Source organism: Centropristis striata, chromosome 11 (genome assembly GCF_030273125.1).
Source record: "Centropristis striata isolate RG_2023a ecotype Rhode Island chromosome 11, C.striata_1.0, whole genome shotgun sequence".
Lineage (NCBI taxonomy): Eukaryota > Metazoa > Chordata > Actinopteri > Perciformes > Serranidae > Centropristis > Centropristis striata.
The window spans coordinates 36144663-36169069 of NC_081527.1; the positions used below are offsets into that span (position 1 = coordinate 36144663).

At 35.7% G+C, this 24407-nt stretch overlaps 1 protein-coding gene across 1 annotated transcript in view; it reads right to left on the reverse strand.

Annotated features, from left to right (window-relative positions):
- Nucleotides 1-4711: 4711 nt before the first annotated feature.
- Nucleotides 4712-24407, reverse strand: part of LOC131980585 (pituitary adenylate cyclase-activating polypeptide type I receptor-like) — a 53105-nt gene continuing 33409 nt past the window's right edge. The window contains exons 7-13 of the mRNA XM_059344841.1: nt 23521-23674; nt 20685-20745; nt 20492-20561; nt 18619-18713; nt 10245-10374; nt 6638-6679; nt 4712-5873 (exon numbers count right to left, since the gene is read on the reverse strand). Of these exons, the coding sequence (XP_059200824.1) occupies nt 5727-5873; nt 6638-6679; nt 10245-10374; nt 18619-18713; nt 20492-20561; nt 20685-20745; nt 23521-23674 (699 nt within the window). The 3' untranslated portion in view covers nt 4712-5726. The remainder of the gene's footprint in view (nt 5874-6637; nt 6680-10244; nt 10375-18618; nt 18714-20491; nt 20562-20684; nt 20746-23520; nt 23675-24407) is intronic.

Below are 24407 nucleotides of genomic sequence, written 5' to 3' on the forward strand. Positions count from 1 at the left end.
AAAATATATTTTAAAAAAACAGGTAATTGCTGCCCAAAGCTGCAGAGGATATTGTAAGAGATAAAAGGAAGATGTAAAAAAAAGCCAGATAAAACACACACACACACACACACATTCTTGTACTTCTATCTTTGTGAGGACCCTCATTGTAATAGTGAATTCCCTTGCAAGGTTATAATAGTTTTGGATTTTTCATCAGTTTTTGTTTTAATTTTGTTGTGAATTTTTGTTTTCAAATAAGAGTTTTAAGAGTGAGTTTGCTAGTTTTAATTTAGTATTTACTAGTTTTAGTGTCAGTTTTAGTTTTTTGTAATGGGGTATTTGTTGGGTGGGAGATTAAAAGAGGTCACAGTAAATTTTGCCTTTATTTCCTTTGCCTTATCCATCTTCATTATGTATAAAACAAGTTGACAAAGAGGAAAACAAAGGACATTTTCACTATAATTTTAGTTAGTTTTGTAACCTTACAATACAGTTTCAGTTAATTATCATTATCATGTAACCTTTAACCCTTAAAACAAAGTCTGAAATGTCAAAAAAAGCCTTTTAAAGAAGTGAGGACCGGCCGAAATGTCCTCACTTTGCAAAAATGTCCTCACTCTGTTGGTTAAAAACGTGTTCTGGTCCTCACTATGTAGGAAGTACAAGAACACACACACACACACACACTACTGAAGAGATGGTTTGACACTGTCAAGGGAACTAGAGCAGAAAGGAGGCAGAAAAACAATGTTTGTTTTTTTTAATCAGGAAGGTGTTAGAAGGTGGAAGAATTGCGACGGATAAAACACAAAGTGTGTACGAGGGTGTGATAAAAACCACTCTGCTGCTGCTTACGTGTTCTATCACCAGCCGTCACTCTGAGTCTGATTCAGCTCAGATGGAAACGACCATGTCTCAAAGCTGTTACTGTCTGTGAAAAGAAGAGTAGAAAAAAACTCCATACTTGACCATGTCTGTGCTGTATAATTGTTTACCGCAAGGTGGCAGCAAAGTGTTAGAATTTTTAGTTTGATAGTTTTAGAGCCGAGGAGGGAAATGATTTGCTTGTACTGGATTTTGGATGAAACAGTGGTTGTGTGGAGCACTGAGGCACTCAGATGCTTAACATTGTCTATATTTTGTGATTTTCCTTTACAAAAATCAACAAACAAAGCCTACAAATGAGATTTTTCTAAATAAGGCCTGATGTGCCGCCTCTCAATCCTAAAATTTCCTTCCTGCTCTCCTTAGTTTCAAAACAAACTGTGAACTATTTGAATTTTTAAACTTACTGAGATTTAGGAAATATTGAGAATTGGAGGTGGTGCACTTTGTCAAGCTGTGTAACGTAGTTTTCAGCCTAAAGCTGACCACACCTCTCCACACAAACCTCTTCGGTAACACATTAATCTTATGTGTCAAAGAAAAGCCCTAGAAACGTTTTCTTAAAGGAATAGTCTGACATTTTCAGAAATAATATGTTTATTCATGTTCTCCCCGAGCTTAGGTGAAAAGACAGATACCACTTTGTCTGTATGCTAAATATGAAGCTACAGCTAGCAGCCGGTTAGCTTAGCTTAGCACAAAGCAACAAAGCTAAAGAAGCCTAAATACCTCCACAGCTAACTTAAACTTGACATATCTTTTTATACTTGTGTTTTTGTACAGATACAAGATATAATGTATGAGCATCCACTAGCCAAAGCCTACCTGCTAGCTAGTTTCTAGTAAATAAAACAGCAAACTAGTATATTAGCTAACTGGCTACCTTATACCCACCAGCTTATTGATATATAAGCTTACTAATGGCTACTTTATAGCTAACTATTTCCCTGAGCTAGTAAATGAAACAACTAACTTTAGCTATCTTATACCTTCTAGCTAACGGCTATTTAGCTAACAGGTAACCTTATTTTTGACTGCGGAAATAAATAGTTCTTCTTAATTCTGGTTTTATGGACAACACTTGGGTTCATTTTAACAATGTTGTGGGAGCATTTAAATAAATCTGTAAAAAAATGGAAATGGCAGATTGTTGCCACACCCTCAAATTATTAATGAGTGGGAGGACGACATGAAGAAGTGGCCTCAGATAATATAATTTTAACTTCTCCTCACTGTAGAACAATGAGGGCTGCTAAGTTTTTAGGGGGAAATTGGATGTTTCTGGCTAAGCCAAATAAAAATCACCGTTATCGAAAATAAAGATGTACTTTTAAGATCTTAACCTGAGTGTCACCCAAGCGTTCTTACTGCTTTCTCTCATCAGAGTTACTTTCATATTGTAATTAGACGTGTAAATCTCCATGTACATAGATGAAATTTCACACGTAGATTGTTTAATATGTATAAATCACTAAAACCTACACTGGCAGTAGCAGTCTTATTTGAAGTGACTGTAAAAACACCTTATAAAATACCTTATACCTGCTAGCTAGATTATCCACCCAGCTAGTAGGACAAACCACTAGTAGATATTTGCTAACAAGCTAGCTTATATCTACTAGCCCAGCTATTCTCAACCTTGGGGTCGGGAGATGATTTCTGGGGGTCGCCAAATCATTTGTTTTAGTCTTTTTGGTCACTTAATGTCTTTTTTTGTTCATTTTGTGTCTTTTTAGGTCATTTTGTGTATTTTTTTTTATCATTTTGTGGTCAATTTGTGTCTTTTTTGGTCATTTTGTGTCTTTTTTTGGTCATTTTGTGGTCAATTTGTGTCTTTTTTGGTCATTTTGTGGTCAATTTGTGTTTTTTTTGGTCAATTTGTTTACATTTTTTGGTCATTTTGTTTCTTTTTTGGGTGATCTGAACTGTGCGTGTGAGATTGTGTTCAGTGAGCGGGGGTCATGGACAACATGCATGTTAAATTGGGGGTCACGACTCAAAAAGGTTGAGAACTACTGTACTAGCCAACTGTTCCACCTAGCTATTAGATAAAATAACTACTCTGTTAGCTAACCGCCTCTCCACTTGCTAGCATAGCTAACTGATGGCTATCTTATTTCTCAAGCTCCCTCTGCCCTCGCTGTCCCACATTTTCAGTCCTTGTGGTATCCATTTTCTTAACTCTCGGAAAGAAAGGAAATATTTCATGTAACATTATGTCCCAAAATGTCAGGCTATTCCTTTAAATTGATGTATTCTCAGTGTGGCATATCTCCGTGTTAGATGCCTTTTCTTTGATGGTTTTGTGTGTTGGGCCAGCTTTATAAAGTGTTGAGTGTGTGTGCGCACGTGTGTGTGTTTGAGTTACTATGAATTTTTGAATGTACCGATGTTGCTCAGCTGCTCTTAAATGTCGCCTGCTATCGATTTGCCATGGTGTACAAATGATGTCTTTTCTTGATCATATATACAGTACACTGTATATGTATATTTTTGGCACACAGGTGGACCTCTTGACGAAGACCTGTAATGTTTGTGACCGTGTTTTTGTATTTTTCTGTTTCTGTAACTGTTTTCAGAGTGTGTGAGTACGTTTGAAAGTTGGAGAGAGTGTTTTCTGTGCGCATGTGTATGTAATGACAAGCATTAATGAGGATATAAGTAACTTAAATGTCAAAAGAATATCTATAAACCCTCATCCATATTATGTTCTACCTGTGACAGTGTGTCATGTGTAACATGAGTTCTGGTGTCAAAAAATTCATGTCCCAGGTTGTGTAAATTTGACTGCAAAATAAATCTATCTGTGGTAAAATGGTGTATTTCTTGGAGAATGTGGTTTTATTTTGCCCAGTTGTTCCAGTCAGTGTGAAGGTCTGACAGTATATTAATCACATATTTTTAAAATTAAATTAATTTCAATGTAAGTAGAAGCCTACAACATACCAATATGCTCCTTCTCTTTCATTTTTTTCAATCCTAATCAAGCTACTTATAAACATTAATTAAATATTGTGAACCTTATCAGAAAAACCAAGCTTACAATGACTAATTAACCACGTCAAACACAAATTCAGAGCCATTATTGCTTCTCAAACCACACGATTCATTTATTACTTTGCCTTTCCCTACACAGGCCAACCCTCACTAGACCCACTAGAACAACAATGGAAATACAGTTTAATAAGTGTAAATAAATTAAAGTGCAGCATTAAATCATATTGTGTACTCACAATGACTGTAAAAAGTGCTTAATGGAACATACAGTGCATTATTCATGGCCTGTAAAACATAAAAATGTAAAAACTATGGATGCCCTGATGTGACTTTTCTCCACCAATATTGAATACAATACCCAACAGAGAATATCTGCAGATACAGATAGAACTTGAATTATAATTATACAGAATATTCATTCACATTGTGATGCTCACTGTATCAGCTGAAACTCAGTACTATGATGCCATTTTACCATGTAACTGCCTGGCACCCTGTTTCTATATTTGGTATCTCCTGTAGTGCAACAAATGTGTTTACCACATCTGGCAACAGCATAAAAAAAAAAGAAATAAGCTTATAAATATTCACAAATACTGTGTCTTAAAGATGGCTCATCAAAGCAGACATCCTCAAAATAAGAAGTCTTTTAAGACAAAATGTAACCGACATATGGCACAAAAGCAAACACACAGCCTGATATACACTACCGGTCAAAAGTTTTAGAACACCCCAATTTTTCCAGTTTTTTATTGAAATTCAAGCAGTTCAAGTCAAATGAACAGCTTGAAAGGGTACAAAGGTAAGTGGTGAACTGCCAGAGGTAAATAAAAAAAGGTAAGCTTAACCAAAACTGAAAAATAATGTACATTTCAGAATTATACAAGTAGGCCTTTTTCAGGGAACAAGAAATGGGTTAACAACTTAACTCTATGGAGTCTTGGGCTATTTTGTCCATTTTTGAATTCTTTTCATGTCTTTTTTGGTCATTTTGTGTCTTTTTTTAGTCATTTTGTGTCTTTTGGTGTCTTTTTTTGTCATTTTCTGTCTTTTTTTAGTCCTTTAGTCCAACATAAAATGTGATTTTGAATCTTTTTTTTACTTTCAAAACACTATCATGCTCAATAAAGAATTTTAAATGTTGCAAATGTGCATTCATTTCAGAGTACACTGAGACATTAAACTGCATAATTTTCAATTAAATTCTGGAAAAGTTGGTGTGTTCTAAAACTTTTGACCAGTAGTGTACATTTGCTCAGGTCCTTCATGGTTGAACATTTCTCTCTAGCAGCAGGTGAATTACTGCACAAAAATTTAATTAGCACATTCGGTCCATATCTGTCCTGCACACATTTTCACAGCCTGCACCGAAATAGTGTTCCTGCTCCTTTTCAGTGCAGCACAAAACAATTAGACAAGTCGAGCTCCTTTCACATAATTCAGCTGAGTTCAAACATTCATTGTTTCCACAGCTGTCTCTATATAATTACCTAGAAATGTTCTTGTTTCTGCACTCCACACTGTAAACACAACCATGTGAAATAATCCTACTACAAGTTCCCGGGCCAGCTCCGTCCCTACTGTAGTCTTTCTACAGTGTCACAAATCAAGCCGCAGTGTTCCTTCTACTTCATTAGTGTTTTTGGTTGCATCCATTGTAGAAGAAGCTGAGACTAAGCTGAGAAATGTGTGCTGCCATGGTGCTGACGCTGATATAATGCAACATTTCCTCACAATCACTCACCAGTGTTCATTAAGCTCCTCTCACAGAGGTGCTGTTGAATTAATGTCACCAGTATGTTGAGGAATGCCTCTGATAGTTTGTTTGACATGCTCACAACAACTCTCATGGAAGAAAAAAATCATACTGAAGAGATGTTGCCACTAGAAGGAGGCCGCCCAAGCCCCCTGCTGGCTCGAACTGTGATCTGAGTGATGCTTCTCTTGGCCGGGGTGAGATGATTTTGAGTGCGACACTTCCGCAGCCATCTCCGCAGCTCTGTTTGGACCTGCAGAAAAAATGCATGTGTGCAGAGCTTTACTGGAGGCAGAAACACACTTACTGGCTTTGTTAAAGCCACTATGACTGCCCTGAGTGGCATTATCAGAAAAGACACTGTGGCAGATAATGTAGAAATACATACACTAGTGGTCAAAAGTTTTAGAACACACCAACTTTTCCAGAATTTAATTGAAAATTATGCAGTTTAATGTCTCAGTGTACGCTGAAATGAATGCACATTTGCAACATTTAAAATTATTTATTGAGCATGATAGTGTTTTGAAAGTAAAAAAAAAGATTGAAAATCACATTTTATGTTGGACTAAAGGACTAAAAAAAGACACAAAATGACAACCAAAAGACACAAAATGGGGAAAGGACACAAAATGGACACAAAACGACCAAAAAAGACACAAAAAGACACCAAATGACTTACAAAGACATGAAAATAATTCAAAAATGGACAAAATAGCCCAAGACTCCATAGAGTTAAGTTGTTAACCCATTTCTTGTTCCCTGAAAAAGGCCTACTTGTATAATTCTGAAATGTACATTATTTTTCAGTTTTGGTTAAGCTTACCTTTTTTTATTTACCTCTGGCAGTTCACCACTTACCTTTGTACCCTTTCAAGCTGTTCATTTGACTTGAACTGCTTGAATTTCAATAAAAAACTGGAAAATTGGGGTGTTCTAAAACTTTTGACCGGTAGTGTACTTCTTACAGCTTTGCAGGACTTTTGTATCACAATACTGTCACCTGCAGTCACTCACCTCTCCATTCATGAAGCAGTAAAGCAGTGCCACGACAAAGCCCTGCAACACAAGAGACATGACGACTGTTTTAAATTAATAATACTTAAATATTATACAGCTATAGTCCAGTTAAATTACCACAGTAAGTGCCAATTCTTTTTAGATAGGTCTTGTGTAAATTTTTCAGATAACGCAGCTTCGGAAAATCAGTTTGAGTCTCATTTTTTAGCTTTGAGCTAAATAGTTTCAGGTAAAATTAGGGAGAAAAAGCCATAACAAACCAAATATATAGAATAAACAGTGTTTGTGGAGGACAATGTGGAACATGTTACTAGTACTGAGTGGTTTCAATTTCAACGTTTTTTACTTGTAATATCTAGGTTTGCACAAATGACGTGGTGATAGGCTACTACCACAGCATGCTGACCTGTACGATTAGGAATTTAGGGGCAAAACTGTGTAGCGTAGCGTTTCAAAAAGATTGTAAACAGGGAGAAACAGTTAGCATAGGTAAGCAAAAAGATTGGAAGAAAAAGGAACTACTGGCTTAGCGTAGCACAAACACAACACAAACAAGCAGGGGGAAACTCTTAATGTAGCTTAGCACAAAAGCTGGAAGCAGGGTAAACTGTTAGCACACTAACAGAAACAGGGTAAACTGTTAGCACACTAACAGAAACACCTGAAGCAGGGGGAAACTGTTAATGTAGCTTAGCACAAAGACTGGAAACAGGGTAAACTGTTAGCACGCTAACAGAAACACCTGAAGCAGGGGGAAACTGTTAATGTAGCTTAGCACAAAGACTGGAAGCAGGGTAAACTGTTAGCACACTACCTGAAGCAGGGGGAAATTGTTAATGTAGCTTAGCACAAAGACTGGAAGGAGGGTAAACTGTTAGCACACTAACAGAAACACCTGAAGCAGGGGGAAACTGTTAATGTAGCCTGGACGCAGGGAAACACTATGCTAACACTACATGTAGTTATTAAACCTGTTGTTAGCATATCTGTCTGGCAATCATCTTTGAGTTAGCACATCATTTTTACACCAGTTTTATATTTTTTACTTTTTCGTTTTTGTAACTGCCTGCCTGTTGCCTTTATCAAGAAGATAATTGAAAGGTTATAAATAATTTAGCGATAAATAAAAATAACCTGGCTGCCGTCAGTCAGTCAGACGATGACGTCACATGATGACCGGCAGGTGAAAGGTCATCATTTGACGAGCCCTCTGTAATTTTTTTTTAATTATTATTATTTTATTTATTTTTTATTTTATTTACAATAACAATTTACAATATATACAGTTTTTGCCAGGGGGTTAAGAAAAATAACATAAACAAAATCAAATAAACAGCAATTCCAAAATAAGGGTAAGAAACAAAACAAAAAATAAATAAATACATAACAACTAAATAAAATAAATAAATACGAGCCCTCCGTGATGCTATCAATGCTATGAACCTGGACCCACGCGCCACTGACATTCAGCAGCAACGTTAATATGCTGAGTTTTAATCTGTGTGTCTGATTATCGCGTTATATTTATAGCATTTGCGTCACACAGTGTCACCAGGTAAACAGCTATGAGTCAGGGTGACGCTCACCTGTGGCTGTGTGAATATTTACTTTTTGCCGTGCAGTGTTATTGTTATTATGCGCTTGTTTGGTTTGCCTGTCTAGAGACACAATGTGTAGCCACAGAATTATTAGGATTTTATTATTTTTTTTGCAGTGTTTGGTTGTTCAGTCACCTGTTAATTGTGAATGAGTCTGTACAGGTCTGGTAGTAGCTTTTGTCATTCTGGATTTTTTTGAAGTTGTGCTGTATAATAAATAATAAGTCATTAGCTGTAATAAGACCATGTATTTTATACATGCATTAATACTTTTAAATGTGCTGTATGTGTTCTCAGTATTCAGTAGGCTACTGGTCTGCACATCTTAGCTTTATAGTAGCTACTGAATATACTTTTTATGCTAAGAAATAAATAAAAGTGTAAGTCAGGTGTTTATGATATTTGCATTCTATGAAATTTTAACTGTTGACTGTTAGGTGTCTTAGAAAAAAAGATGACCTGTTTGACTTGGCTTCTAAACCTTGTTACTTAGTTTTAAAGTAAATCTAACTGGCTCCTCTGAAAGATTTAAGTGGACCAGAAACACCTTTGAATACACAGTTAATGTATTTCCATCAGTGATTCACCAAAACAGTTATTTTAGTAGTTATTTTACCCAAAGTACCCTTTACAGCAATGCAGTCTACTAAATCTGTAGTAAAAGAGATCAGGTTTTTAAGTTAAGGTTATCATGAGTAGTTGTATTACTCTCCGTTTGTGACTCTTTGACTGAGTTGACTTTAGATTTTAAACATCTAGTGCAGGGAGGTTTAAATGTGCTGAGACCTCAAAATATATCAAACTTACTAATTCTGGGTTTTTTCCCCATGTTAGGCGTAGTGCATCTTTTTTGCCACAAGAAGGCAGAACAGCTAAGAGAATGTGTTGGTATTAAGTGCAAGTAAAGCATTTGTTTCCTTCAGTTGGTAAGTTGGTTATGCTGTGTTTCACTTAAGATACTTTCTATGCAAGAAACATCTCATGGATGCACTGGGATGCATCCTCAATGATGTTTCCTGGGATCATTGGGTGTTTCGGGTCTCGCAACATCATACACCCTCACCCAGGAGACCCAGCCGGGGTTGATCAAGTCCCGACTTGCGTCCCAGTAGCAGTCCACGTATCAGCCATCTTAATCCAAAGCCACCTTGTGGCCTTCTCTGGGCTTTCACTTGCGGATTTAATGGCCCTTTTCTTTGCAATGCCCAAGCGACTCAGGACTTTGCACAGAGAGCGTCCTGCAAAACCCCTGCAGCCGACTTCTATCGGCTCATTGAAGGTTCTCCAGCCTCTCTCCCTGCACTCCTCATGTATTAGTATTATGCATAGGATTTTTATTGTTTGTTGATGTTTTAAAAAAACTTTATTGAAGGTTTGGACAAATAAACTCAACTTCTCATGAAAGCCACGGGTATAAGCTCTCAAATACTTTTTGAATTTAATTTCTATCTGCTACAGAGGCTGAAAAATCTTCTGTTGAATTTCCAGAAAAACTTCATGTTTTAGGGGGTTCTTTCAAAATCGCCCAGAGGTTTTACAGGCATTTTTTCCAGGCGTTTTAGGCCTAAATGGGTTAAGCACTTGGTCGTAGCGACCTTTTCCTGGATTAGATGGTGTCTTTCCTGGCTGATCAGGGTCTTTGGGAAGTAGTCCAAGCCTTTTATTTCTAGTAAATTTAAGCCATGAATATAGAAATATTGCCAGTCTAAAGGAGTCTTCTTTCTTTTTTGCAGACCATAAACCACCATGTCCTTGGTATAAGTACCCTTCTAAGTCTTAAATAAAGGCACATAACTGACCCCTTAAAAAGAATAGGCTTTTTACACATCATAATAGGCTAATTAATACCTGTGTTTTCCCATTATGACAAGTCTGGGTGTTTGCTGTGAAAAATCTTGAACGTCTACTGTACCCAATTCATCTTTGATAACTTTTTTTGTGATTTGTCTTAATTTAGTTTCTAAGTGTGGCCTTTTTGTTGTGCTCCCCTTCTGTCTGTTTCATACCTGAAAGGATCCCAGTCCCAGCTCGATGTAGAGTCTGGCTGCCACTCCGGTGGTTTCAGGCAGGAAGGCGAACACCGTGTAGTGCATCCCAAACAGAGGGATGAGGAACAGGGTGGATTTAGCCAGCCTCCTGAGGGAAGGAAGAGAAATGAAAGGAAGAACAGAGACATCTGTGCAGGTACTGTAAAGGTGCTACCTCAGGCTAATCTGTGTTCAACACTCTGATCAGTTCTTCATGAATACACAATCTTCTGGCTCTTCTACAAGAGAGATTTCAGAATTTTTTGTTTTCTCTTTGTTCTTTTTTGTGTTTGGAAATATGCGGGGCTCAATCAGAAAAAGGTCATGTCACATATTCTAATATTTAGCAATTTATTACTTATACGCAGTGGGGGAAGAAGTATTCAGATCTCTTACTTAAGTAAAAGTACTAATAAAACACTGTGAATTTACTCCACTACAAGTAAAAGTCCTGCATTCAAAACATACTGAAGTAAAAGTACAAAAGTATTAGCACCAAAATGTACTTAAAGTATCAAAAGTAAAAGTACTTGTTATGCAGAATGAACCCACTCAGATTGTTTTATATATTCTAAATGTATTATAAGATTATTTGTATTGGTGCATTTATGTATGTATCATTTTACTGTTGTCCAGATAGGACTAATGTTAATAACTTAATACACTGTTTTTTATAAATGTGTAATCATATTAAATATATGGTATTTTTTCATGTTGAATCTGAAAACTAAAGCTGTCAGCTAAATGTAGTGGAGTAAAAAGTACAATATTTGCCTCTAAATGTAGTGGAGTAGAAGTATAAAGTGACATAAAATGGAAATACTCAAGTAAAGTACAAGTACCTCAAAATTGTACTTAAGTACAGTACTTGAGTAAATGTACTTAGTTACTTCCCACCACTGCTTATACGTATTAAAATGTTGATGTTCTGATGAGTTTTTCAACCTTAAACTCTTCATAAATAATACAATGTTTCATTTTACTTTGACTTTGTTGCTTATGAATATAGAAAGTTTATTTTACTTAATATAGATCATGTGGTATAATGGCCTTTCACAGCTTGAAATATTCACCTTTATCTGTGTCAGTCTAATCAGTGTTTTTAGTTCTAAATGCCAGAATGCATTATTCGCCAAGTTTCATCAAAGCTAGACGGGTTTGGCAGATAAAAAATCTTTATAAAACTGGACTGACCTTTAAAACAAAACTGTCATCAGCGGAATAAATGTCAAAATACAGGACCCTGATGCATTGTGCTCAAAGCTCAGTTCATCAGATCACAGTCGAAATATCATGTAAATGTTATTTAATTGTGATGACATTACATTGCTGCAGCAGTTTTCTGTAAATTATGACTCTAATGCTTGTCGCAACCACTGATTAGTACCTCTGTCTTATTCTCTTAATCTTTATATTTTCATGTCAAAGAGGCGGTAAACTACACTGTAAAAACAAACCTGTTGTTTTTACGGTAAAAAAACCTGCAGCTGTGGTTGCCAGAACTTTACCGTAATAAATATGGTAGAACTTTTTTTTTTTATTATGGTAAAATGCACTGTTGATTTCACGTTTGAGATTGCCATTTTATTCTTTTTTTTTTACTGTATAAATAAAAGTTTTTTCCATCAAAAGAAATGCTGTTTTGCCATATAATTGACAAGAAAATACTTTATAAATGAAAACGCATGAATTAAAGATTTTACCATTAAATATTACAGTATAATTTTGTTAGACATATGGTATTTAGTACATTTAAAAGTGAGAAAAAGTATCTTTTACAAACGATAAATGCAAAAATTACAGTGGCGGCTTGTACATATATTACATTAAATACATATTACAGTGTATTTTACAGTGGAGTAATGTGTTTTTCAAAAAACAAAACTGTAAAAAGTACTGTTTTGGCTGATTAGCAACTTATTACTTATACGTAGGGCTGGGCAATATGGCCCCAAAAGAATATCATGATATTTCAGGCTATTTTTGCGATAACGATATTCTTGATGATATTACGAAATACTTAAAAAGATATAGAAAATATGTTTTTTTAGTCTGTATAAATAAATAAAAATCTAAAATGTAGTGTGAAGTGCAAATCTCAACAGTTGCCAAATAAATAAAAAATGTATGTGAAAATAATAAAAAAATAACCATTTAGGGGTTCCGGGGGCATATTTTCCAGAACTTTACCGTAATAAATATGGTAGAACTTTTTTTTTTATATTATGGTAAAATGCACTGTTGATTTCAAGTTTGAGATTGCCATTTTATTCTTTTTTTTTACTGTATAAATAAAAGTTTTTTCCATCAAAAGAAACGCTGTTTTGCCATATAATTGACAAGAAAATACTTTATAAATGAAAACGCATGAATTAAAGATTTTACCATTAAATATTACAGTATAATTTTGTTAGACATATGGTATATAGTACATTTAAAAGTGAGAAAAAGTATCTTTTACAAACGATAAATGCAAAAATTACAGTGGCGGCTTGTACATATATTACATTAAATACATATTACAGTGTATTTTACAGTGGAGTAATGTGTTTTTCAAAAAACAAAACTGTAAAAAGTACTGTTTTGGCTGATTAGCAACTTATTACTTATACGTAGGGCTGGGCAATATGGCCCCAAAAGAATATCATGATATTTCAGGCTATTTTTGCGATAACGATATTCTTGATGATATTACGAAATACTTAAAAAGATATAGAAAATATGTTTTTTTAGTCTGTATAAATAAATAAAAATCTAAAATGTAGTGTGAAGTGCAAATCTCAACAGTTGCCAAATAAATAAAAAATGTATGTAAAAATAATAAAAAATAACCATTTAGGGGTTCCGGGGGCATATTTTCCAGAACTTTACCGTAATAAATATGGTAGAACTTTTTTTTTATATTATGGTAAAATGCACTGTTGATTTCACGTTTGAGATTGCCGTTTTATTCTTTTTTTTTTACTGTATAAATAAAAGTTTTTTTCATCAAAAGAAACGCTGTTTTGCCATATAATTGACAAGAAAATACTTTATAAATGAAAACGCATGAATTAAAGATTTTACCATTAAATATTACAGTATAATTTTGTTAGACATATGGTATTTAGTACATTTAAAAGTGAGAAAAAGTATCTTTTACAAAAGATAAATGCAAAAATTACAGTGGCGGCTTGTATATATATTACATTAAATACATATTACAGTGTATTTTACAGTGGAGTAATGTGTTTTTCAAAAAACAAAACTGTAAAAAGTACTGTTTTGGCTGATGCATACATTTACGATGTTTCATTGTTACTGAAACTGAATTAACCCATTTGTCATTTTACGGTCTTTTACTGTCGTGGTTTAGCAGTTTTTCACCGTAAAATCTACAGACATTTTTTACAGTGTACTTGGGCACATATCTCTTGATCTCTAGACCCACAGTCGACTTAAATCTATCACAGATCAATCAGCAGTTAATCTTGCAGCAGTTAAACCCTTGAGATGTCTGCACATAGTTTTATTCTCTGATGATTATATCAGGTTTAAAGCTGTCTCGAGAAAATGACAATCTGAATACAATCAATAACCAAAATAATCACTCTGAGCAGAAATACCATCACGGCTTTGGCTGCCGAAAGATTAAAGATGTTTCTTTAGAAAAAGGGCGGATTATTTTTAGGATTGTGTTCGTCTTTGGGATTTGGCGCTTTGTGCTTATGTCACAGATCCGTCTGAATCAGATTGAAGTTTGCGAGAAAGAAATGAAGCTTTTGAAATTGTGAAACATTCATTGAACTGGTGGAACAATCCTGGAGGAGACATCTATTTCTGGCTTCAGGTGCTATTTTTATGTGCTGCTCTCATTGTAAATTAATTCAGCTGAGCTGCAATCTGAACCAACTAAATGTCAAAAGGAAGGAAGGATTCGCTCAGGTAAAAGCAGGATTTCTGGGCTCAGAGAAAATTGACGCAGCGTTTTCTCTCTTAAACTGTGGGGAAGATTTCAGGATTTTATCAAGGGATTTCACTGATTCACTCCTTTCCTGCTTCATAGTAAACTCTTCAAAGAAACTCCCATCTGTCTGACATATCACTTTCTCACTCAGCAGTTTTACCTCACCACTGAAAAATTGCTTGCTAGTGTAAAAGAAGCACTTGGAAGACTTAACTTTGTGTCCAAATATATTGTATGGAGAACAGGAGTAATTTAGCCTAATGAAGCTCTCCAGTGACTGAAAGTTTGACTTAATAAATTGCATTTTTTTTCGTGTTTTTACCTTGTAGCAGCTCAGTTTGTGTTATGCTAGCATCTTTGTGAGGCTATACATACTGTAAGCACAGCAGGCCTTTTAGCTTAATGCTAATTTCATGATGCTAACCCACATTCATAATGCAAACATGCACAATGATGATGCTTTTATGTGTAGCAGACAATGTCTAGCATCTTAGATTAGAATGCTAGCATCTTCTAAACCAGGGATTCCCAAAGTGTGGTGCGTGGACCCCTGGGGGTGCACGAGCTGCCGCTAGGGGGTGCGCAAGATGAAAAATGTAATGGCGGTCTGATAATTACACAATTACATTTTTTCCCCACACAATAAAGACGTGTAAATAAACATTTCCTTTGCATGTAAAATGTAAAATCATAAACTGTAATATTAATTAATAAATAAATGCAGGCTATTCAAAATGCACTTCATCTTAAAATGAAGCGTCATTTAAACTTGCTGCAATTTTTGTTCAACATGGCTCAAAATATAACATTTTCCCAAACTTCTGTGCTTTCTGCCTCTGATCCTGAGCCTGTCATCATCCTCTTTGCTCTTAAAAGTGGAAGCTTGCGCATAACTTTGTTGCATTATATTGAAACTGTTTTTCAGATTAATTCAAATGCGAGAGCGCATTGTTGTGATGGTGATTATTTTATTATATATGTGTTCTGGTCATTTGAGCATGATTAAACATGTCGCCTTTAATATGGCTATAAAAAATCTTATTGCATTTTGTTTTTTTGAAGGTGTGGGGGATTGGGGGTGCGTCAACACGGTTGGGACATAGAAGGGGGTGCGCAGCTAAAAAAGTTTGGGAACCGCTGTTCTAAATCAAATCAAATTATCTTTATTGGTATGAATGTTGATGTACATTATAACCACATTTGCTGGGTATCCTATCTGGGTAATTACGGTACCAGTAACCTGAAAGTGATACTGTCTGCTTCCACATATAAAGTCTGGTGAACTCAGTGGTGAAGTTGCAACATTGTTTTGTTTTGATTTCAGACTGTGTTTTATTAAATGTACCAAGCATTGGAAACAAATGTCACACTGTTGACGATGTCACTTTTTCAAAGCAAGTTGCAGACTTTAGTGTATTGATGGCGGAGCCTGTTTCACTTTTATGCTGCATTTATCTGCTGTGAGATTGAATCTAGCCGCCGATCTGTCACTCCACTTCACCACACCAAAGACTGAATGGGTTTTAGCTGCTGTGGTAGCCAATCATGTGTAGCGTTTAATCAAAAAATGCTTGCATTGTGGCTACTAAACCATATAAATAGTCTTGGGGTTTTTTTCTACAACACTGATTTTGAAAGTTCCAAGTTTGAGACATAAACTTAAAAGATTATGAAAACTATATTATTTTAATTTAAAAGAGCATTATGACTTTTTAATCTTATACTTCTGCCTTTTGAAAGAGGTAACATGCATCACTACTCTACTCAACTCTAATCTCTGTGTAATAATTTCATTCTTAAATATAGAAACTTTTATCCATCATTTCTATTATTGAGGCCCCGTTTACACCAGGACGCTTGCGGGTAAAAAAAACACAAAATATTTTCTCGGAAGTGCCTTTTGTTTAGACAGTGACGGCCTTTTTGGGGCTTAAAAACGCAAAAATCTGAAACCACCTTCCAGAGTGTAAAAGTGTAATCCTCTCCTCCGTAGCGTGTCGTCTACACTGACAAGACACAAAACTCTGATCTGATCTGCTCACGTCACGTATGTGTTTACGTCACATACATGCTCCAGTACAGGAAATAAACAAACATGTGGGATTATTTCCATGGTGGGACCTTCAAGCTGCTCTGGCAGCTCTAATAAACTTACAGGAGTCTTTCCACCAAATGTCCAGGATATGTACAGATAGTATTAGTGAACAGAGAAGGATCTGGAATTACCTCCATCACATTCTGGATGCAGCGATTGGTGGGAGGAGCCAGACGGCTGTGAACGAGACCTGGGAGATCTAGTGATGGTGAAGAACTTTGTGGAAGGAGTAGCTGATGAAAATGCATGGCATGAAAACTTCCACATGCCCAAAGATGCTCTTATGGCTTTAAGTGATGCCGCCTGGCTGCATACAATCACATTCCACACACTTTTGCGTCACCGTATGCAGCAGATTTCCTCCCGAAAACGCTCGTCTAAACGAGGAATAAAAAGTGAAGACGAGACGCCACTTTTGCGTCTTCTGTTCAGACCGTCCTCGTGTGAACGTGGCCTTAGTCTTCATCATTTCTTAACAGATTAAGTATTAGGATCCTCTCACCCTCTAAATATTTAAGTGTCAGTGAAAACTGGAGTTGAATAACAGGAACATCACATATGAAGCGTTGTTAAGTTCAAGCAGAGCTCTGAGCTGCATTATCTGATTGACATCAGCTGCTCTTTCATTCCTCGCAATCAGTGGTCCATTCATCAGCTGTTTGGCTGTTAAAAGCCCAGCAGGTAGCCAATGGCATCATCAGGAGTCCAGGGTAGCCTTTGTATCCTGACCTTATTGATACAGTCTGTGATCGTCTCACTAGTTGCTGTTGCCTCATTCACCTCCATCTCTTCTTACCTTTTCAATGTGTTAAAGTATTTGGTATTGATTTACTGAGCTATAATATTCATATATCTGGGAGGGATTACGCTCTCCCAGTAAAATCTTTTTTGCTGCTCAGATTCTTTTAGTTTGCTTTCACACCTGAGCTGTTTGGCCTGAAACAAACTCTGGTGCGGAACAAAGAACCAAACTCTTCTCCGCTAAGAAAACCGGGGTCTCGTTGTACTTTCAAGTGCGCAAGAGTTTGGTTGTGCTGCACACTCAAAAAAATAACTCATTGGATGAACTCAATTAAATTGTGGGCAGAATTTCCATCCAACAAACATATGTAGCCCAAACTCAAAACAAGTGCATCGATGCAATATAATGTATTTGAGTTAATGTAGCTCACTTTTTTACATTTGGTCGAACTCAAATTAAAAACATGTATGTATTGTATTTAAATTGAGTTACCTCAACTCATTTATGTCGAGGAGAGCTAAAATAAAGAAATTGTGTTCGTTCAACCTAAAAACATAGAATTGGAAAACTGAAAGTCATTCTTTTTGGGTTGAAGGGAAGGACAGGGGAGTCAATTAATACATTTTAGGTTACACTTCTTAAACTACTTTTGATTTGATTTTAATTGATATATTTTCATTAGACAAACAACACATTAATGTGTCACATCTAAGAAGGGCTTGAATCATTTTTTTGAGTGCAGGTGAGAATGCAGTCCATACCAAAGGAAGGAAGCTAATTAAAATACAGCACATTCTGGGTTGAATTTTGGAAGAAATTTGAGAATAAATACCAGACATGGTAGTAGCAGGCTTGAAAATGTCTCCTAGACAGACATGGTCTCATAATGAAGTAAAAGTCCTTATGGAAATATGGACAGATGATCACATAATACAGTTGCTTTTGGCTACACACAAATTATTTTGCGACAGAATGGTTGAATATATTCAATTTGATAGCGGATCAATGCTGCATAAAAGTGAAGAAACTTCAGAGAACAATGCGTTAAAATCTGAGACTTGCTTCGAAAAAGTGGCAGCTCTTTCCTTCACATATTCTGTACGATATGAAGGACAGCTTCAACAGTGTGTCTGTTTGTGTCTTATCTTCCTTTTATTCCATTTTATTATTATTATGTATTTATTTATTTTTCTATTTTTTATTTTATAATTTTCTCTTATATGGTTATCTTCGTTCATTTATTTGTTTTTGTTTTTCGATTTTGTTTGTTTTTGTATATTTTGACTTTCTAACTTTGGTGTTTTCATTTATTTTATACTTGCCTAGTCTATGGATGGATTGGATAAACTGATGTGTGCTCTGACAGCTGATATAATTATGCATCCAAGGAAAATCCAATAAAAATAATCTTGAAAGAAAGGTTATGAGCTGCCTGAACAGCCCAGCCCAGGAAAAGAACTCGGTTCATGTTGGTCGAACAGGGGTAAGAGCAACTTTTCCAACAAATCTAACTGTCTAACCATTTAAAAGTTGAATTCCCAGAGTTGTGTTAGTGTAAGTTGTGACTCACATAAAGTGTCCAGTGTCATTGTTTCCAACCATGGCTGAAGATTTGAGCTTTTGAACCAGGATCCGGATCACGTTGATGAAGATGACGATGTTGACCTGGTAGAGAATCAGACACATTTATGCACAATTATCCAACTGACAAAATCCACATAGAATGAGAGAGAAGAGAGAAAAATAACAGACTTTAACGCAATGACAAACATTCAATTCCACTAGAATCTCACTATAAAAAAAACTATTTTTAAACTAAATCGATTGGCATTCATGAATAAAAGATAAACATCGTCCCCTGAGCAGCGATCCACCGATCAAAGCTTGACAGCTGTAATAATGCTTGACTGCTCTGTTGAGTTTTGGATTTTTGTTGCAGCATGTGAGCACGGGGCTGTTGTAAGAGTCAAACTGTTTATTTAAAGAGTTTGTACAGTTGTCTTTTTATTTAGCCTTTTCAAAAAAAATATGGATAATGGATTAAACAGTGTTTTTATGCTCTAACAGAAGCAATTGTCACCATGCTCGGCTAACTGGTTTTGTAACCTACTCAGTTCTGCTTTCAGAGTCAAAGATAATTTTATTATATGGAAATTATCATTGGATATTATGGGGTTGCAGATTGCATTAAAAACATCCACTGTGTGGAAAGCTGGTCCTGGTCTGATCTGTTTGGGATTTTGGGAGGTTTACGTACTTCAGCAACACCAGCCAGCTAAACTCAAGATAGTACAGGCTCACTTTTAGTCCTTTTTCCTAAAAGTCTTCTCTCCTCTAAAGCCAAAAGTGGAACAAACATACACTACCGGTCAAAAGTTTTAGAACTCCCCAATTTTTCCAGTTTTTATTGAAATTCAAGCAGTTCAAGTCAAATGAACAGCTTGAAAGGGTCCAAAGGTAAGTGGTGAACTGCCAGAGGTAAATAAAAAAGGTAAGCTTAACCAAAACTGAAAAATAATGTACATTTCAGAATTATCCAAGTAGGCCTTTCTCAGGGAACAAGAAATGGGTTAACAACTTAACTCTATGGAGTCTTGGGCTATTTTGTCCATTTTTGAATTCTTTTCATGTCTTTTTTTTGTCATTTTGTGTCTTTTTTTGGTAATTTTGTGTCTTCTTTTAGTCATTTTGTGTCTTTTTTTGGTCATTTTGTGTCTTTTTTTAGTCATTTTGTGTCTTTTTTTAGTCATTTTGTGTCTTTTTTTGGTCATTTTGTGTATTTTTTTGATAATTTTGTGTCTTTTTTTAGTCATTTTGTGTCTTTTTTGGTCATTTTGTGTCTTTTTTTTTTGTCATTTTGTGTCTTTTTTGGTCATTTTGTGTCTTTTTTTTTGTCATTTTGTGTCTTTTTTTAGTCCTTTAGTCCAATATAAAATGTGATTTTGAATCTTTTTTTTACTTTCAAAACACTATCATGCTCAATCAAGAATTTTAAATGTTGCAAATGTGCATTCATTTCAGAGTACACTGAGACATTAAACTGCATAATTTTCAATTAAATTCTGGAAAAGTTGGTGTGTTCTAAAACTTTTGACCAGTAGTGTACATAAACCTCTTTTCCAAGTATGCAAGCGAAGCATCTAAACAGGGTTATGTTGGAGAGAAATTAGGCAAAATATATGATGAGCTGGTGAGCTGGTGAGGATGCTGACTTTCTGATTTCAATCATATATTTTGTAAAACCAAGATTTAAGTTTAAAGCAAGTTAGTCAGAAACATTGAAAAGTCAGCAGGAACAGTGTTCTCCCGCTTTCGTTAGCGGTATTCACAAGCTAACTACATAAAATTGATAAAAAATTTGCCAGCGATTGTCAAAAAATGAAGGTTACTTTGTTTGAAAAGGGGGCGGGGCTTAGCAAACAGTTGCACTGCTGTGCACTCACCAGCAGGGAGGCTGTTATTGGTCCTTTAATAATCCACCAAATAGCAACCTTGTCTGTGTCATCCCAGCAACTGCAATTCAAAATTAAAATCAAAATACAGTCACTGGAATACTGTTTAACATGCAGCAGTAGAGGTTATGAAAGTGGGGAGTTATGAGGAGATATAAGCTGCATATCATGTGATAAATCGTACCCTCTGTCATCATGGAATAACCTGGTCAACACCCAAAGTATAAGAACTAATGATGGCAGTCCTGCAACATAAGAGCAGAGATTAATTATTAATACACTGTGTAGTTGACGCTCAAGCCCCAACTCACATATCTTCTGATTTTTTTATGAAAATCTTGTTATAGGCATAAAAAACATTGTGTATTAAATTAATCCGTCTCCCACTTGCCAGAAAAAGAAGCAGACACAGGATAAAAACAGGAGAGAGAGAAAGATAGTAGAAACCGGAAGGGAGCTGATAAGACACATCTGAGCCACTCTGGGTTCTGAATGAGCTCCACATCAAACACAAAGCCTGGCTTTGTTGTCAGATTGTAGAAACACAGATAGGACAGACATATTTAGGTGCAGATTTTTCTTGGCAAAAAGTGCAAAGTTTTATGTTCAAATCCGGTTTGAATACATTTTGTTGGCTGGTTGGATGGAATATATGCCATGTAGTTCAATTTTAACCACTGCTCTTACAATAAGAGCAAAATGCTGAGCATGACCTCCAGAAATGTTGTAATGACATTTGGCTGATCCTAAGCAAGGTTATAATAGTTTTGGATTTTTCATTAGTTTTAGTTTTAATTTCGTTGTCAATTTTTGTTTTCAAATTCAGTTAGTTTTAATTAGTTTTTAGAGTGTGTTTGCTAGTTTTGATTAGTTTTATTTTTTGGAAAATGCTTAGTTTTAGTTTATTTTTTATTAGTTTTAGTGTTTTGTAATGGGGTATTTTTTGGGTGCCAGATTCAATTAGGTCACAATAAATGTTTCCTTTATTTCCTTTGTCTGATCCATTTCAGCCCCAATTAGTTTATTAAGTCATAAAACCAGATAGATGAAATAGATTTCATATCAACCAAAAAGGTTTACGTATGAAAAAAGTTGAAAAAAGATGAAAACTAAGGACATTTTCACTATAATTTTAGTTAGTTTTAGTTAGTTTTGTAACCACACAATACAGTTTCAGTTAGTTATCGTTTTTTTAAAAACTAGCGGCTAACTGATGCTAGCGGCTAACTGATGCTAGCGGCGCTGCTTGTTACAGCTACAAGAGTAGCCTTTAGCGTATCAATGCTAACTCAAAATTGTGGTCGCAACATTAGCTGACATTTCATAGCGGCGTTACATTGCAGAAGTTAGCAGAAGTAAGGATTAAAAGTTATTACAATGTAAAATTGTAAGTTAGTACAACTTACAGTTGAGTTGACAATAATCAGAATTCAGAGTTGAGCAAACTCAAAAACAAATCTTAAAATATTTAGTTTAATTGTCCAACTTAAAATTTTATCGAAGTTTGCTGCCTCGAAATTTTTAGTTCACCCAACTTTTCTTTTTTTGCAGTGTAAACTAGTACACACTGCGGCACCCGGCTAAATAAAACCAACACCATGTCATGCCATGTTTCTTTTTGTCAAGCTTGTCTGGACAGCAGCAGGACCTACGGCTCAGGACTTCCAGCTTATTTTTTAAAATATCTGCTTCTGTCTTCATGACCAGTATGCTGCTGTTTCTTTTCTTCACTGCTGCACTCAACGAAGCGGGTCTTCTCAGCCTGTAGTCGCTCACTTGTACTGCATTGTGCATTGTGTAACAGGACTAAAAAGCTGTGGAGCGTCACCAGAAACATTTGAGAGCACAGGCTTAACAGGGATATGTACATCAGGACAAAAAGACAATGTGATGGGAATAGGAAGAGTATGGAAATCATTTGACTGAGCAACACACAATAACACAAAGGTAAAGCACCCAAAACATCTGCAGAGAGCTCAGGGAAGCAAAAGATAAGAGAGAAGACAGAAGAAACGAGCTGTTCAGGAACAACTATTGTGTAAATAAAACAGAAAACAGATTTCAATGGAAGTAAATCTGTGTCATCGGAGTTTGAGCGTAGATTTTCAGTTTGAGAGCATAATTTGTCTTTCTCGTGCTCAGATTTGTTCTCCTCATGCTCACATTTTGCGCTCGCACTCAGATTTCTGCTGCTTTCTTTCAAAATGCGTGCGTGCACTTAACCCTATGAAGCCAAGTGTATCATATTTGATACATACATTTTTGAGACCTCTACATCATCAGTGTGATATTTTCTTTTGACCTGATGAATACATGAATTGATGATTTAAAAAACTGAGCAACAAAAATACCAGATGTAACAAAAATGATTTGCTGGTTCCACTGGTGGATCCGTCATTGCTGCGTGAAAACTTCATATCAGCAGATGTATGATTTTGTTTTATATGGAAAAAAGTATTTTGTATGTTTGAGGAAAATGTTAAAAGGAAAGTCAAAGTTTTATTTGGTTAAAAATATTAGGTTTTATGTGATTATGTGAGTTCAAGAAAAGCAAATTGTGAGCAACAAATTGCACAAAAAGACCTGATGTATCAAATATGATCCAAATTAAATTCATATATGAAAATTGATATAGAATTTTAAAAAATGTTAGCCGGTTCAACAGACACTCCAGTTTTGAAAATTTTGAATTTTCTGGCAATTATTTCACGGTTCAGGCTTTATAGGGTTAAAAATCACATGCTTGTGCTCACATTTCTTCTTCTTGGACACAAACATTTCGCTCGCACTCAAATATGTCCTGTGCGCGCTCAAATCTAAAGTAATCTAAAGAAAGCAGCAGAAATCTGAGTGCGAGCGCAAAATGTGAGCATGAGGAGAACAAATCTGAGCACGAGAAAGACAAATTATGCTCTCAAACTGAAAATCTACGCTCAAACTCCGATGACACAGATTTACTTCCATAGATTTCGGCACTGAATGACTGTCCTCACGTGGCCTGTTTAGTCATCTCGACTCACCCCATCCAATCAGGATGTACCACCAGAAGTATTTCCTCTGAGAGACGAAGGTCAGAGCCAGCAGCGTCTGCAGATACATGCCCTCCACCAGCAACCAGAAGTAATTGGCGAGGATGCTGAACTGGAAGAAAGCCACAGCTGACTTGCATGCTGCCTAGAGAGGACACAGAGCAGCAGAGTTATACTGCATGAGTCATTTTTGAACACTAAACTACAACAGTTTTAGTCGAGACAGTACAGTGTTTGGGCAAAAATGTGCAATAACTGAGACAAAGGCAGTAAGCAAATACTTTGATGATATAAATTAACATTAAAACAGTTTAAAAGTAAACCTATAGCCCAAAAATGGAGAGTATTTTACCACTGTAGCTGTAAGAGGTTGTGAATTTTTAATGTACATTTTGTGTATTTCATATACACGGTCAAATCATCAAATCAAATCAAACTTTATTTATATAGCGCTTTTCATACATAGAAATCTAACACAAAGTGCTTTACAAAAACACATCTGTATGTACACACACACGCACATAGACAGGCACGCACACAAGCACACACTCAGACTCACACACAGCACATATTGAATGACAGTGTAGAGACATGGCAAGGCCCATAAAAAATATTTTATTCCAACTTTTTGGCCAACCGTGAATTATTTTCTCTGGTATTTACATCTTGAATGTATTTATTTATTTATTTTTTGATATTTCCATTTGCTCTCAAATGCTTAGTTTTGTTTTATTTTTTAAGATGTAGGAGAATTTTCTCAACCCATAAAGTCACACATAATCTGTTTTAGTTTGTTTGAAAAATTGGTTTTCAGTTGACAGGGGCGATATGCAAATCAGGTTTCAGATTTCGTCACCTGTCAACCCACAGATACATTC